Here is a 14,737-nt window from a genome sequence, read left to right as displayed (position 1 = left end):
ATTTTTAATGCCATCCTTCGCCTTGAACACTATCCTAAGGCCTGGAAAATCTCATTGATTACCCTCATCCCTAAACCCGGTAAACCGATATACGAAACCAGCTCCTATCGCCCTATCAGTCTTTTAGCTACCCTGTCTAAACTATTTGAGAAGATGCTTACGAATCGACTCCTTCCACTCCTAGAGGACTTGAAAACACTCCAGATCACCAATTCGGCTTCCGAAAACAACATTCAACAGTAGAGCAAATCCACCGCATAACCCATACGATCAGCCAAACACTCGAAAAGAAAAAATATTGCTCAGCGGTTTTCCTAGACATCCAGCATGCATTCGACAAAGCATGGCATGAAGGGCTACTATACAAGCTTAAAAAGATCCTACCTCACCCCTACTACTCCATCCTAAAATCCTACCTAACCAATAGACAATTCATGCTTAAATGCCTAGACGCCACTTCCGCAACAATCCCAATAGAATCCGGCATACCACAAGGTAGTGTCCTCGGACCCCTACTGTACTCCATCTACACTGCCGACTTACCTATATCAAACGAGATAACAATAGCGACATTTGCAGACGACACAGCACTATTAACTACCCACGCAGACCCGATAATTGCCTCATCCACTCTCCAACGATGTCTCGACTCCATGGAAAAGTGATTTCATAAATGGGACTTCAAAATTAATGAAAAGAAATCCTCACACGTTAACCTTCACGCTCCGAAAACAAACCTGCCCCCCAGGTCACCATCGATAATGGAACAGTTCCTAGCAGGGACTCAGTCCAATACCTGGGCATGACCCTGGACAGGAGACTAACGTGGAAGAAACTCATCTCAAATAAAACGAAGCAACTAAAGGACAAACTAAAAAAACTCTATTGGCTCACGGGCCGACGCTCCAAACTAAATTTACAGAATAAAATTACCCTCTACAAGACCGTAATAAAACCTGTCTGGACCTACGGAATCCAACTATGGGGAACAGCAAGTAACTCCAACATCGAAATACTCCAACGCTTTCAATCGAAAACGCTAAGATCCCTAATTGACGCACCTTGGTATGTAACCAATGAAACAATACACCGCGACCTCAAGATACCCACAGTCAAAGAGGAAATAGCAAAATATAGCGACAGATATAGCAAAAGAGTCAACAAACACCGAAACCCCCTAATCACTGGGCTACTTGATACAACGGACCAGATTCGCAGGCTGAAGAGGCACTACCCGCTAGACCTAAACGCTAGATTCATTTAGTTATCCAATTAAGCATATGCACTTACTTATAATACTTATAAATTATACTTATCTATAATAAGCATTAACTTATTATAAATAAACAGCCATGTCACTGCGCCACGCCAGAAAAATTATTGAAAATTCTCAACGCGAGAATTGATTGTAATTTCAGCAAATAAATAAAAAAAAAAAAACTGGAGTATATAATCCAACACGAGTGTCCAAACGCTATGAAGAAAAAATCGGAGATAAAAGGAATCTACGAATGTTATGACAAAATAGTAGACATCCTGGAGATAAAGGAAACTGAACAACGCAACTCAACAACAGAAAACTCAAAAAATTTCTACAAAGGTCCAGAAATGAGTGTTTGATTAATGTTTTTAAGCAAAATTATATTATAAAATGTTATTCTAAAACTTGTATGAACCTAGGGGATACAACTGTGGGGCACAGGCAGTAACTCTAACAGTGAGATCCTACAGCGATTCCAATCGAAAACGCTAAGAGTTGTCTGTAATGCCTCTTGGTACGTAACCAATGAAATCATTCATAGAGACTTAAAAATGTCAACAGTCAAAGAAGAAATTTTGAAATTCAGTAACCATTACAACACACGCTTGATTAAGCATTCCAATCCTCTAGTCAGGTGACTTCTGGGTCTTTCTAAACAGAGCAGATTACCGGAGAGGACTGAAAAGGCATTATACACTACATCGACACAACAGATTTAACTAGCAAAGGAAACTTTTATTTACTAAAATACGTATGAAAAAAAGTAGCCTTACCATAAGTTTACATAGCATGAAATGGAAACATGACGACATAATTACTAAAGATTTTCTGTGAGAATTGATTGTAGTATTCTAATCAATAAAAAAAGAAAAAAAAAAAGGAAAAAGAACGAAGCTCAATATAGTTGACGAACTTTACTTTTTTGAAACAGTTTCCCAATTTTCCAATAAAGTGATCATCTGAATGTCATCGGATCAACAATAGAATTATTAAGGAACTTTCTTTAAAATCCTGACTATTATTCGTAATTCAGCGTTAAGAACAAAATATTTCCCAAACCGATAGAATAGCAATGAAATGAAAACAACCATCAAAGCAAAAAATTTTATACCAGATCATTAATTCAATTTCTGTAATCAATATGCTACAATCAAAGAAGTTCATAAATTTATTAACAACACCATTGCTCGTTTCGCAAATAAATTATGCTGTTCTGCTACATTCCTAAGCTTTGAAAAAATATTTTACAAAATATGACACAAAGGCTTATTGTTCAAAATCGTTACAAATTCTTCAAATAATTATTCTGCGAATAATGGTCAAAGCATTATGGTATATTAGAAACGAACATCGTGAAGAAAAGATCTTGAAATTGAACCAGGAAAGTAATTGTTAAAAGATATAAAGAGGCGTTAGTCCATCATCAAAATATCTTAGCAAATAATCTATATGGTCAACCCACTTAGCCAACCGAATAGGGAGATCTCCCTTTTGTGAAGAATATCGCTGCGTGACCGGACGGGGAGATCTCCCTTTTTCACTTTAGCAACGCGTTTTCTTTTTTTTATCGTTATTATCAGTTATTGTTTACCTAGAATTGTTCCTAATTAATTGCGCCACTCTTTCTGCTTTTATAAAGTACAGTATATAATAAAATACACCAATTTAGTGGTGTTAAAATTATTTAAAAGTTACGCTATCTATTATGACTAAATAAAGTTTTAACCGAACGATACCACGCTGTAAAAAAATATTAAAATGCATTATGAATTTTTAATTTCACGTTCAAGTGGTTATTTATTTTTAGTTATTTTTAATGTTTTTAATTTTACCTGTATTTTTTTATACGTTTAATACATACTTTTAATTTGATGTTTTGTATAAATAATATGTGAAATCGTTAAATAAAACCATTACCCTAAAATATAATTAACCACTTAAATAATTTTTAGACTTCTTTGTTTTTGAGTAGTGAATATTAGTCCTCGATATTTGGAAAAATACGCGAAGGACAACGTATAGGTTGGCTTGGCCAAGCGCGGTGGAAACATAGTTCGGCGTGGCGCACGCGGTTGGCTAGTGTTAATCTGTCTTCTATAAATGCACTGAATAGTTTGGGCCATTGGAAAGATATCTATGGCATATATCTACATTTCCCTGTTGAACAGATACTATTACAACCATTTAGAAACACAATTTATCAAAGTATCCACACAAAATATCTCTAATATAGAAAATAGTACAGTGAAAAGAATACAAAAATATATCCATAAAAATGCAAAGAAAATGAAAGGAACAGACTACAATAATGATAATAATAGAATTCATATCCTCCATATAAGAATAATATGGAAATCGCCAGAGCGTTTTTGAAGCTGCCGCGGGAGGTAACAGCATACAAACCAATAAGGGTAATGTGTAGCACAGGTGGTCACCTCTACCGGGATATAATAAGTGTTTTGACGGGACAAGCAACAATTACGAAAGCCGGACAACCAAGGCAACGCATGACGCAGACATACAAAATAAATAAAACTGTCGTGTAGTGCTACTGCAAAGCCACACAATTAGAAATTGTAACCATAGAATATGGACACGAGCGACATAAAATGGTATATATAAGTACCCGCAACCACAAAACATCATCACGCAGCAAAGACTCATCAGGTAGAAAAAGGTCCTAATGAAAACAATAGATTCAATGCATATGAACTGCAAAAATTATGGGAAGAGGTTGCTAAAGACTCAAATATAGACGAAAACAATAACAATTTACAAAACCAAAGTTTCATAATTATAATACAAATATTAATACAATAAATAAATAAATAGATAAATAAATAAATAAATATATATATATATATATATATATATATATGTCGGGTTTACATTAGAATCAGGGTTAGAGGCGTGAAACGGATCTTCGTTTGGATTACACGTGTCGCTATGCAATAGAGAAGACTTCGACTAATGCAAATACGATTATCATAGAACTGGACAAGTGACCGTGGTAATTAGATACTCGAGAAACTAATGGCAATGATCTTAGGTTCAATAACGAATCCGCGGTCGACGGGATGATAGATGAACGTGCTCACAAAATCTAAGTCGGACACATAATATTCACGGGTCGTAAGAGGTTACTCTTTTCGTCGATGAGATCGCGAGAGAGAATGCCTTTCCCTTTCAGATGATACCGCAGAGGAAAACTATTACGGGGTGTGTCTAAGGACGTGAGATCATCGGATTCGTCGAGAAAATCCTTCGTTCGGAAAGTAAGGGAAATTGGCGTTGCTGCTAATTGGTCAATCTCCATATCCGTGGTTAGAAAAAGATGCTAGTTGCCCTCGAGGGAAAGTTGCTAGTGGGAGACGCCGTTCGTTGAATAATAGGTCTCTCCTATTTTCCCGTAGCTGGGACAAAGACTGTTTGTTTGACGGACTTTAGTCAACTAAATCCTAAGATTTATGACGGGCCCTCAGGCTAGCTGAACATGTACTGCGGAGACGCATCGACATCTGGCAATCATCTTGCTCGAAGAATAGGGTCTGCGTGTGGCGAGCCACGGGACAGAAACCGTTGGAATGTTTACTGTCGCGTGTCGCCACGAATATGTCTTTTAAGGAGAGCTATAGAATTACTCCATACCTTTGTTAGACAAAGCATTCATCCCGTGACCGCGGCTACGTTCGGCGACTGGCTGTCGCTTCGAGCCCAAGCTCATTGTCACAACTCGCGAACAATTACAATCGGATTGAATAACTACAATTGTTTAATTACAGCTATAGTAGACTCTAGATTACAATGTTGCGGGATTATCCAAAATTCCAAAGGCTCCGGTGTTCTTTCATCTCCGACATATATGTAGTATCGTTGAGCTGTGCTTAGCTCTGTAGAGGTCACTGCTGGGTACGACCGCTCTTTTCCTCATTTTTTGTACCGTGGAAGAAACCCGGTCGCCGGGATTCGAACCCGGGTCCCAAACACGTTCGTAACCTAAGGCGCTAACCACTGCTCTACCGTCGTCCGACGCTAGTTAGTGTCGAGTGGTGGTATTTACTATCGAGTGCCACCACAGGCCCTTCTTTCCACGATACTACATATATATACGGACATCCATCTAACTAGCAACGCAAGATAACAACACAACCATAAGAAAGATCATTATTACAGAGAACACAACCCATAATTACATAGCAAAGTAGAGACAATGAAATACTAAGTAACATAATTAAATGGGTAGGGATAGGTCCCTCTAATTACCAAAAGTAACATATGCATAATAAAACCACATAAATTATCGTAACAACACTTAATGACAACAATTACTGATCCATGCGGTTATCACAACAACTATGATACGAAACAAACAAAAAATATTATAACAGTGTAAATAAAGAGGAAACAAAAGTAAAACCAAATAGAAAGACTTAACAAATAGGAAAGCTACAAAGAATTAAATGAAAGGAAGACACAAAACATATAATTTTATAGATATGAAAAACATTTCTACCAAAATCTTGACAATATGAAAATAAAGAGACACTTGATCAATAGTCAAACAGAATATAATTCCACTAACAATATTATCTGATCAATTTTCAATTTTTGTTAATATAAGAATTTACATAAAGTAGATGAACAAAAGAAATAATAATGAGTGTACAACTTTAAATTAAATTTTGAAGCCGGCTATTTGATCGAGCCTGGTAAGGTTAGTGTTAAAAATGATTAAAACTGCCTTGTAAGAATAGTATCATTTCGACAACGAAAACTTAAAAGAGCTATTTAAAATGATAAACACAATTTTCCATTTAGTTGTATATTAATTTATATTATTACACATAACTTCATAAAATAATACCTTAATTAATCCTTCGAGTAATAAGGTTAAGCATTTTTTTTCTAATTTCTTTGGTTTTTTCATTATTTGTTATAATATAATATAATATGTAGTGATCAGCAATTTGCGTGGAAATTGCTTGTGATTCATGCAAGACCACATTCAATGGTACTTCAAGAATACTGAATGTGTATATAATTCTTCTGTGAAATTTACAGACAGGAAAATCGTGATACGTGTGTAATCTTCAAATAAACATTATTTACATGTGCTTTTGTTTATTAACTACTTTTCACTACTTTTCACTACTCAAAATTTTCATGGGACGGTTGCCAATATGTCGCAATGGATTTCAATGCGTAAGTGTGTTTAATATTTAATCTACGATTTTTCTTACAAAACGTTGTGCAGGATGCGTTTCTGAATGTCATAGTCATGCTTCTCTACGATTGGTACTTGTTAAGCTGCTGCCCATGTGTCATTCGATTTGAGGATCATTGTGTACCTCGTTGCTCGAGCTGATCTACTTCCGTTCGTGTAAGAAGGTTTGCTTATGCACAGGCATATTTCGATCGAGTTTTAATTATTGATAAATAAAAAACCGGAAACGTAATTTTTTTCTTCTTAATTTTTGTTTTATATTAATTTTAATGAATCACCCCTTAAATCTTTTTACACCTGTAGCAGGACACCTTGTATAATTCGGATTGGAACAAAACAGGAATGTAAATTATACCCAGATTAAAGAACAACTCAAAAGAGAATATAAATATAGACTCATACAAATGCTAAAATCAGAAAGCTTTTGCACTATATTAACAACCTTAACATACCCAGAGGCAACGCATTTTCTTAACGATATTATGAAAGATAGCCCTATTAGCGCTATTTAGCCTTATCTTAATTTATGACTAGGGCGAGAACTTAGTAAGGATCTCCGTAGGGTGCTTGAGTTTGAAAGGTCGATAGCCGGTATATCGAAGTTTTAACCAGAAAAAACTTACAAAACACTGCAAACCGCACCCGAATTTATGCATAGCAGAATAACATTGGACCGAAAAGAAGGAGAGATAGGGATATTAGACATATGAATACATATTATATATACACACCACTCGACTTAAGACGAGAAAGGTCAGAAAATACCTACATACTCACTATGAAATAGAAAAAAGATAAATGGGAAAAGGAAGCAATACATGATAAGCACTACATCATGCAAGACAAAACGTAGATAAACAATTCTCCTGCAAATGGTTCATAATATTCGTCATAGCAACAGAAGGCAGTGTCCTAGTCACAAAAAATTACAAAAAATGTATAATATAATTAAAGAAATCATAGTCATATACACGTGCAGTTTTCCAGTAGAACAAGCAGACGCAATACGGCGGTAAATATCGTACATGAAGAACTTGCAATATAATATCAATTAACACACACGCATACTATGCTATAAAAGGCATTTAAAAGTGTCAAAGATGACAGACTTATGCATATCTCTAGGCTAATTTCTTTCATTGACAAGACGCATAGCTGCGCCATAATGCTCAACGCAAGCGAGTGACTTTTTTCACCCGTTTTCGCAGTAGCATGTGCTATTATTGAATAGTGAACAATGCACATGTAGTAACAAAATAACGCTCATCGTCAGCAGATAATACGATAATTGTATGTCCACAACTATACTCCACAACTATACTCCGCAACTATACTCCGCAACTATATTTAACGTAGAAAAGAATATAATTTTGCGGAAACGCTAAGTATAAAAAATCGATATTATTGCGTAAGAAAAAAGCACAAAAAATTAAGATTAACGGAAATAAACTGATTATTTTATAAATTATATAGAAAAATGATAGAATATAACCTGACAAGAAAATTTTATCTAAAATAAAAAATTATTTGTTTCTAGCTTTCATAATCTAATGTAAATCTAATCCTCATTCCACGTATTCGCATAATTCAAACAAAATATTTTATAATTTCATTCACAAAACATAATATAAATATAATCAAATTTTGGGATACATTTTTAGTGCTGTGTCTTAAGAAATAAATAGAGGGCGGATGTTATGTGTTGCGTTATATCCTCTTAAAAAAATCTGTTGATTTATGTTTTCTATAAAAATAACTTCGGCCCTTTTACAGCGAACAAACTTATTCAATCTTTTTTGTCCGAACAACTTTTTAGTGCTTGAAAGAGATACAAATCCTTGATATGGAATGCGGACATCCCATTTTATTTCTAATATTATTCTTTTTTTTATTTCACTATTAATATACGTCATCTTGCGTTATTACTAAAATAATGTAATTATATTTCATCTAAACTTTTACGACAAATAATAATATGCTAATTTCTTAACATGTAAAATAGTAAGAAAACAGCTCCTACAACTAGTCCTTTTGTATTGAACATATTAACTATACAGTAAAATTTATTTACTAAAATTAAAAACATTTAGTTACAGTAAAATGCAATGCAATGTTATGGAGAATTAGTTCTGTATTTCCTTCAACTAATCGGGTTAAAATGTAGAAATTTGGGAAAATCTAATATAATTAATTTAAGATATTTAAGGACTTGATGCAACTACATCATTTTTTCTTTCATTTCCTTAGGCCAGCAGATATACCAGAAATTCTTTGGTTTGAAGAAGAAAATGAATTAATTCGTAGTTGTGGAGTACTTTCTTCGGCACTTGGACTTCGCAAAAGTTTTAGCACGAGCGACGTATCTCAACTGCCAAGTCCAGATATATTGGGGCCGAATGGGTTGCGATCAGCTGTATCTACTTTGGCCCTTAACACTGCCCAAAGAAATACTTTGCTTTTGGAACATGCACGACTTGATCATGCTTCGAGATCCTGCAGCACATGGGTTGCTGTTGGTGAACCAGTCGCCAATACATCGCAACTTCCTAGTCCTCATGGCGGAGCTATGCAAGAACAACAATGTCAGCAACAAACATCCAGTTCTCAATCAGCTCAACAACCTTCTACTGCATCACATCCATCCATACCTTTCACAGGAGCTGATTTTGTTAGGTCTGTGAATAAGAAGGTTCGCCAAAATTATATACGCCGAAGGTTGGTTTAAGAATTATTAATTATTATTCAATTTTATATTTTCTTCGTACATATGCAGAATAAAAAAAGATAATATTGCTTATGAAACTGATTCGGCCTCTGGATAAATAGAGATCGGTCACAAAATAGATCACAAAATATATTTTGATCTTGATACTCAAGGTATTTGTTTATTGCTCTGTATCCTACTTATTACAAGATTAAATCTCAGTTAGTTTCTCAGTTACTTTTAATTCTTGTTTTAGTTTGATATATTACATTCCTATCTTAGTTAGTTCTAAATCATATCTTAATTAAATCTCAGCATATAGTACTGAAATTATATAGTGCAACTTAACCATTCTCTTGAAAGTTATATTAAAGTGTCATTAGCTGTTAGACTAAGTAGATACATAAGTAATTTTATCATTTCATTCTTCACCAACATACTTTGGTAATGGTATCAATTATGGAATTGATGCCATCTATTAGTATGGTATGTAAAAATTCACTTCGTGTTATTGATAAAATATATGCAAATTCAATAAAAAATAATGGAAAAGTAATGGAAGAATGGAATAATGGAAGACAACAAGTTTCAATCGATTAAAAATTTTGGAACTAGTCAAAAAAAATGTGGACTATAACAGTTAGTGCAGTTATGTTGTAAACATAGAGATTGTAACTGATTTTAACTTGTCAGTCTGTGCAGGTAAATAAACAAGGTCAATATTATTGTCAATGATCCCTACTCACAAATTTACAATTTCTGAATCGTGGGAGGAGGATTGAAAATTCTATTTGCCCAAATTAGCATTCTTTTGACTTAAATGGTTGCTATTGGAAAAGCCACTTTTATAAGTGAATATAGCGATAAGCTGTATTATACAAAGCCATCATTAATGGATATGCACGTACGACAACGAAACGTTTGATGTTCAGCAGGAAACTGTGCTAAAAGTTTTTGACTGAAGTACTGATCGAGTCGCTAAAAATTATAATAACTTGAAATTTTTTCTAGGCATAATACTGTTCTGTTATTCATTAATTTTTTGTTGTTTCAATAATGGCACGAAGCAGTACGAGAACATTTCTATGTCAACTATAATCTGATCGGATCATATTAAATTTAATTTACTTTACTCTCCAAATATGAATAATAGGTTGATTAACCACTATTATATTTTATTATGGTATTATACATTCTTCACAGTAAATATCCAAATGGTTGTCTTTATTTACGTCATATGTGACATTGAAATGTAAACACAATGGAACCTCCATTAAACCGTTTCATGAAGAACCAAAACGCATTAGATAATCGAGACTTAAGTTATACGCGCACTAGCTACAATATGTCCGACAACAGTTTTGTAGTATACGAAAAGAGCATTCATCTTGCGCGCATTTGCCGATGCGACTACAACTTGCCTTTTTCAAACCTTCTTGTTATTAGAAAAGAAAAAATTGAACTTTTGATTGATGTGAGCAAGAGTGAAAAAATTCGTGCGCAACAAATTGTCGCTAGTGCGTGTATAGCCTTAGAAAGAAAAATTAAAAATTTATATGCACGATAGGCATGTTATTTCATAAGAAATGCAGTTGCTTGTTTGTATATATACATAATATCTAACATATCACAATACATAACATACACATCTATTTATTATTCATATACATAGACAGTTGTATCTACAGGTGTCTCATTTTAATCAATCCACACAATTATTTCTTAAAATACTCATTATTCGGAAAAAATGTTTAAAATTTACTTTATTTCAATGGGGATATCTTGTGATGATGACAAATCTTATTTAAATGGGTGTGTTTCGAAATATCAAGGTGATCTTTGTTTTTTCTTAAATGGAATTATACATTCCTTTATACACCATTAAATGTATATTTTAATTCTGTTCAAAAAGTTATTAAGATACTTGGGTCAAAAAATGTTTAGTTTAAAAGACATTTTAGCTTTAATGTTGTAAAACTTATCATATAAATGATAAGAAACGAAAACGCAATACTTTTTGTTTGTGTTTTCCTTATCTTACATATGATAATTTCTGCAACATTAAAATTAAAATATCTTTTAAACTAATCATTATTCGATCCAAGAACTTTAATACTTTTTGCAGAATTAGAATGAGAATCAAATGACGCATAAAAAATATATAGTGGCATTTTAAAAAATAAAGGTTATCTTAAATTCACAAAAGCGCGTCCTCCTAGATAAGATTTGTACCCATCACAAGATGTCCCTGTCCAAGTAGATTTTATTTGGACCATTTTTTTTCGAATATTGAATATTTTAAAAGATAATTGAGTGGATAAACCACAATGAGATACTCTGTATATGGAAGCACCTTCTTCACGTCTAATTTTTAATGGTTTCCATTTAGCTTACTTTTCTGTTTATCTGTTTGTCTGTTTGGAATTTTGTTTTTTTCTTGTTTTTATTTGGTAGACTATTTACAATCAGTTCTCGTTGAAAATTTTAAATAACTCCATTTGGCATGGTTCAATAACTTGGTTTATAATAATTTATATTATGTTGATTCTAGTTGAATCTAATGCTTCCATTTAAAGGGTATTTTCTTCTTAGTCTGCGGATCTGGTCCGTCGTGTCAAGTAGGTGGGTGATTGATGGGTTGTGGTGGTTGTTGACTCTTGTGTTATATCTGCTTCTGAACTTGTATATTTCTTCTTTGACTGTGGATATCTTGAGGTCGCGGTGGATTGTTTCGTTGGTGACATATTAAGGTGCATCTATTAAGGATCTTAGTGTTTTTGATTGAAATCGTTGTAGGATTTCTATGTTGGAGTTACTCACTGTTCCCCGTAGTTGGATCCCATATGTCCAAACAGGTTTTAGTATGGCTTTATATAGCATTATTTTGCTCTCAGTGCTTAAGTTGGAGCGACGGCCAATGAGCTAGTAAGATTTTTTAAGTTTAGCCTTAAGTTGCTTCGATTTGTCTATGACGTGTTGTTTCCATGTCAATATCCTGTCCAGAGTCATGCCCAGATATCTGACTGAATCCTTGTTAGGAATTGTGATATTGTTAATGGTCACCTGAGGGCAGGTTTGTTTTCGCAACGTGAAGGTTACGTGTGTGGATTTGTTTTCGTTAATTTTGAACCCCCATTTGTGGAACCACTTTTCCATAGAGTCAAGACCTCGCTGAAGAGTGTGGGATACCATTATTGGGTCTGAGTGGGATGCTAGTAGTGCTGTGTTGTCAGCAAATGTCGCTGTTGTCATCTCTGCTAAGGTTGGTAAATCGGCAGTGTAGATCGAGAACAGTGGGAGTCCAAGTACACTGCCTTGGGGTATGCCGGCTTCTATTGGAAATGTTGCGGTTGTGGCGTCTAAGTATTTGACCATGAATTGTCTATTGGTTAGGTAAGATTTTAGGATGGAGTAATATGCGTGTGGTAAGATTTTCTTCAGTTTGAAGAAAAGTCCTTCATGCCACACTTTGTCGAATGCCTGTTGAATGTCTAGGAATACTGCTGAGCAGTATTTTTTCTTTTCTCGGTTTTGGCTTATATTGTGTGTTAAACGATGAATTTGTTCCATCGTGGAATGTTGCTTCCGCAAACCGAATTGGCGATCCGGCAGTGTTTTTAATTCCTCTAAGAGTGGAAGGAGTCGATTCGTGAGCATCTTTTCGAATAGTTTTGACAAAGTGGGTAGAAGGCTAATTGTGCGATAGGAGCTAGTTTCGTGTATTGGTTTTCCGGGTTTAGGGATGAGAGTTATCATTGATATTTTCCAGGGCTTCGGATAATATTCAAGGCGAAAGATTGCATTGAAAATTGATGTAATGAGTGAAATCCGTTTTATGGGAAGTTCCTTAACTGCTTTATTACTTATTTGGTCATGCCCCGATGCTTTCCTGGGATTTAGGCGATGGATTAATTCTGTAACCTCTAGAGAAGTGAAAGGTTTAATAAGAGGAGACATTTGGAAGGGAGAGTGCAGGTATTCCGTTATTTTCGGGGCAATATTGGAGGAATGAGTTTTAAATGCGTTGGATAGGTGTTTAGCGAACAGGTTGGCTTTTTCTTTAGGGCTCCGCGCCCATCCTCCTTGCGGACAGCGAATTGGAGGAATTATTTCCGGGGGTCGCGTGAGTTTCCTGGAAGTCTTTCATAGTGAGTAGTTGGAGTCAGCTGTAGGGGACAAATTGGCGAGATATTTTTGAAAACAGTCATTTTTATATTTTTTGATGATTTTGGTTAACTTCCTAGTTGCATTATTTAGTTTGCGTTTGTCATCCGGTGTTCTGTGTGTCTGCCATTCTCTTCTTAGTCTACGTTTTTCCGTTTTTCTGTGATTTTGTTAAATATGTAATGGGGATATTCATGTTTGCTGATAGAAGTCTTAGTAGGTGTGGAGGAGCGGATAGCGTTTATTATGCTTAAGTATTCCTTAAGTTTATTATGTTTAAGTATTCCGTGGCTGCTTCGATATCTTCATTAGTTTTTAGTGAAGTTAAGGCTGAAGTTGAGTGATTAAAGACTTCTCAAAGGAGCTGCCAGTTGGTGAGTTGGTTATGAATAAAGCTATTAGGTGTATTCTCGATAATTGTTGATCTGATTGTTGCTATCACGGGGGAATGATCAGAAGAGAGATCAGCCGAGGAGTTGATTTGGACGTATCTTGGCGAAATATTTTTAGTTATGAAGAAGTCAAGTAGGTCAGGTATTTTATTAGTGTCAGTGGGCCAGTGTGTGGGTTCGTATGTGGTGAGGTAGTTGAGATTGTTGGTTATTATGCTGTTTAAGAGATTTTTACCTTTTACTGTGACCAGTCTGCTGCCCCATTGGGTATGTTTGGCATTACAGTCTCCTCCAGCTATAAATCTATTGCGCAGAGCGTCAAGGAAGTTATCAAAGTCTTCTTTGGCGATAGAGTGTCTGGGAGGGCAGTATACTGCTGAAGTGGTAATTGTACCGTGGCAGTGTTCTATTGCTACGTTTGTTGCTTGGAGGTAGTCTTTCTGGAATGATGGAAGTTCGTAGTGCTTAATGTTGGATTTGATTATGATTCCGGTGCCGCCGTGGGCCTTTCCGCTGGAATGTTGGGTATGTTTGAAGTTATAACCGTTTATTTTCAGATAGTTTTTGTCGGTGAAGTGGGTTTCCGATACGAGCATTACGTCGATTTGCTGTTGTTTTAAGAAGAGTTCTAGTTCGAATTTGTGTTGAGCTAGACCGTTGGCATTCCAAAGAGCTATGCGTCTTAGTTTTATTTTGCGTCTGGGCGTATTAATTTATCCATGATGAGTGTTAATCGTTGAGATATGTATAATTTTCAGTGCTGGACTAGGTTAAATGCGTAGTAGAGATACCTGTATGTGAATATCAATGTGTGGAAGTATGTGTGTCCGAAGCGTCTCGAAAACAAATGAATGTAAACTCTTCAGTCGGCTAAGGTCCGTCGAAGAGTTGGTTAAGGTCCGTCGAAGAGTCGGTTAAGAGTCGTCGAAGAGTCGGTTTACAGTCGGGTATAGAAGAAAATGCTGAGACGCGTGCAAGTGTGTATCGATGAA

General features: G+C 35.2%; 1 protein-coding gene across 3 annotated transcripts in view; it reads left to right on the top strand.

Moving 5' to 3' along the window:
- The window catches only part of LOC126869330 (uncharacterized), an 83,860-nt gene that overhangs the window by 53,621 nt on the left and 15,502 nt on the right, over positions 1–14,737 (top strand). For all 3 annotated transcript variants that reach the window (XM_050625727.1, XM_050625726.1, XM_050625728.1), the window contains one exon: positions 8,733–9,200. In XM_050625727.1, the coding sequence (XP_050481684.1) occupies positions 8,733–9,200 (468 nt within the window). The remainder of the gene's footprint in view (positions 1–8,732; positions 9,201–14,737) is intronic.

Source organism: Bombus huntii, chromosome 9 (assembly GCF_024542735.1).
Source record: "Bombus huntii isolate Logan2020A chromosome 9, iyBomHunt1.1, whole genome shotgun sequence".
Lineage (NCBI taxonomy): Eukaryota > Metazoa > Arthropoda > Insecta > Hymenoptera > Apidae > Bombus > Bombus huntii.
The sequence above is the reverse complement of the archived record's forward strand: the minus strand, read 5'-3'. Positions and strand labels throughout refer to the sequence as shown.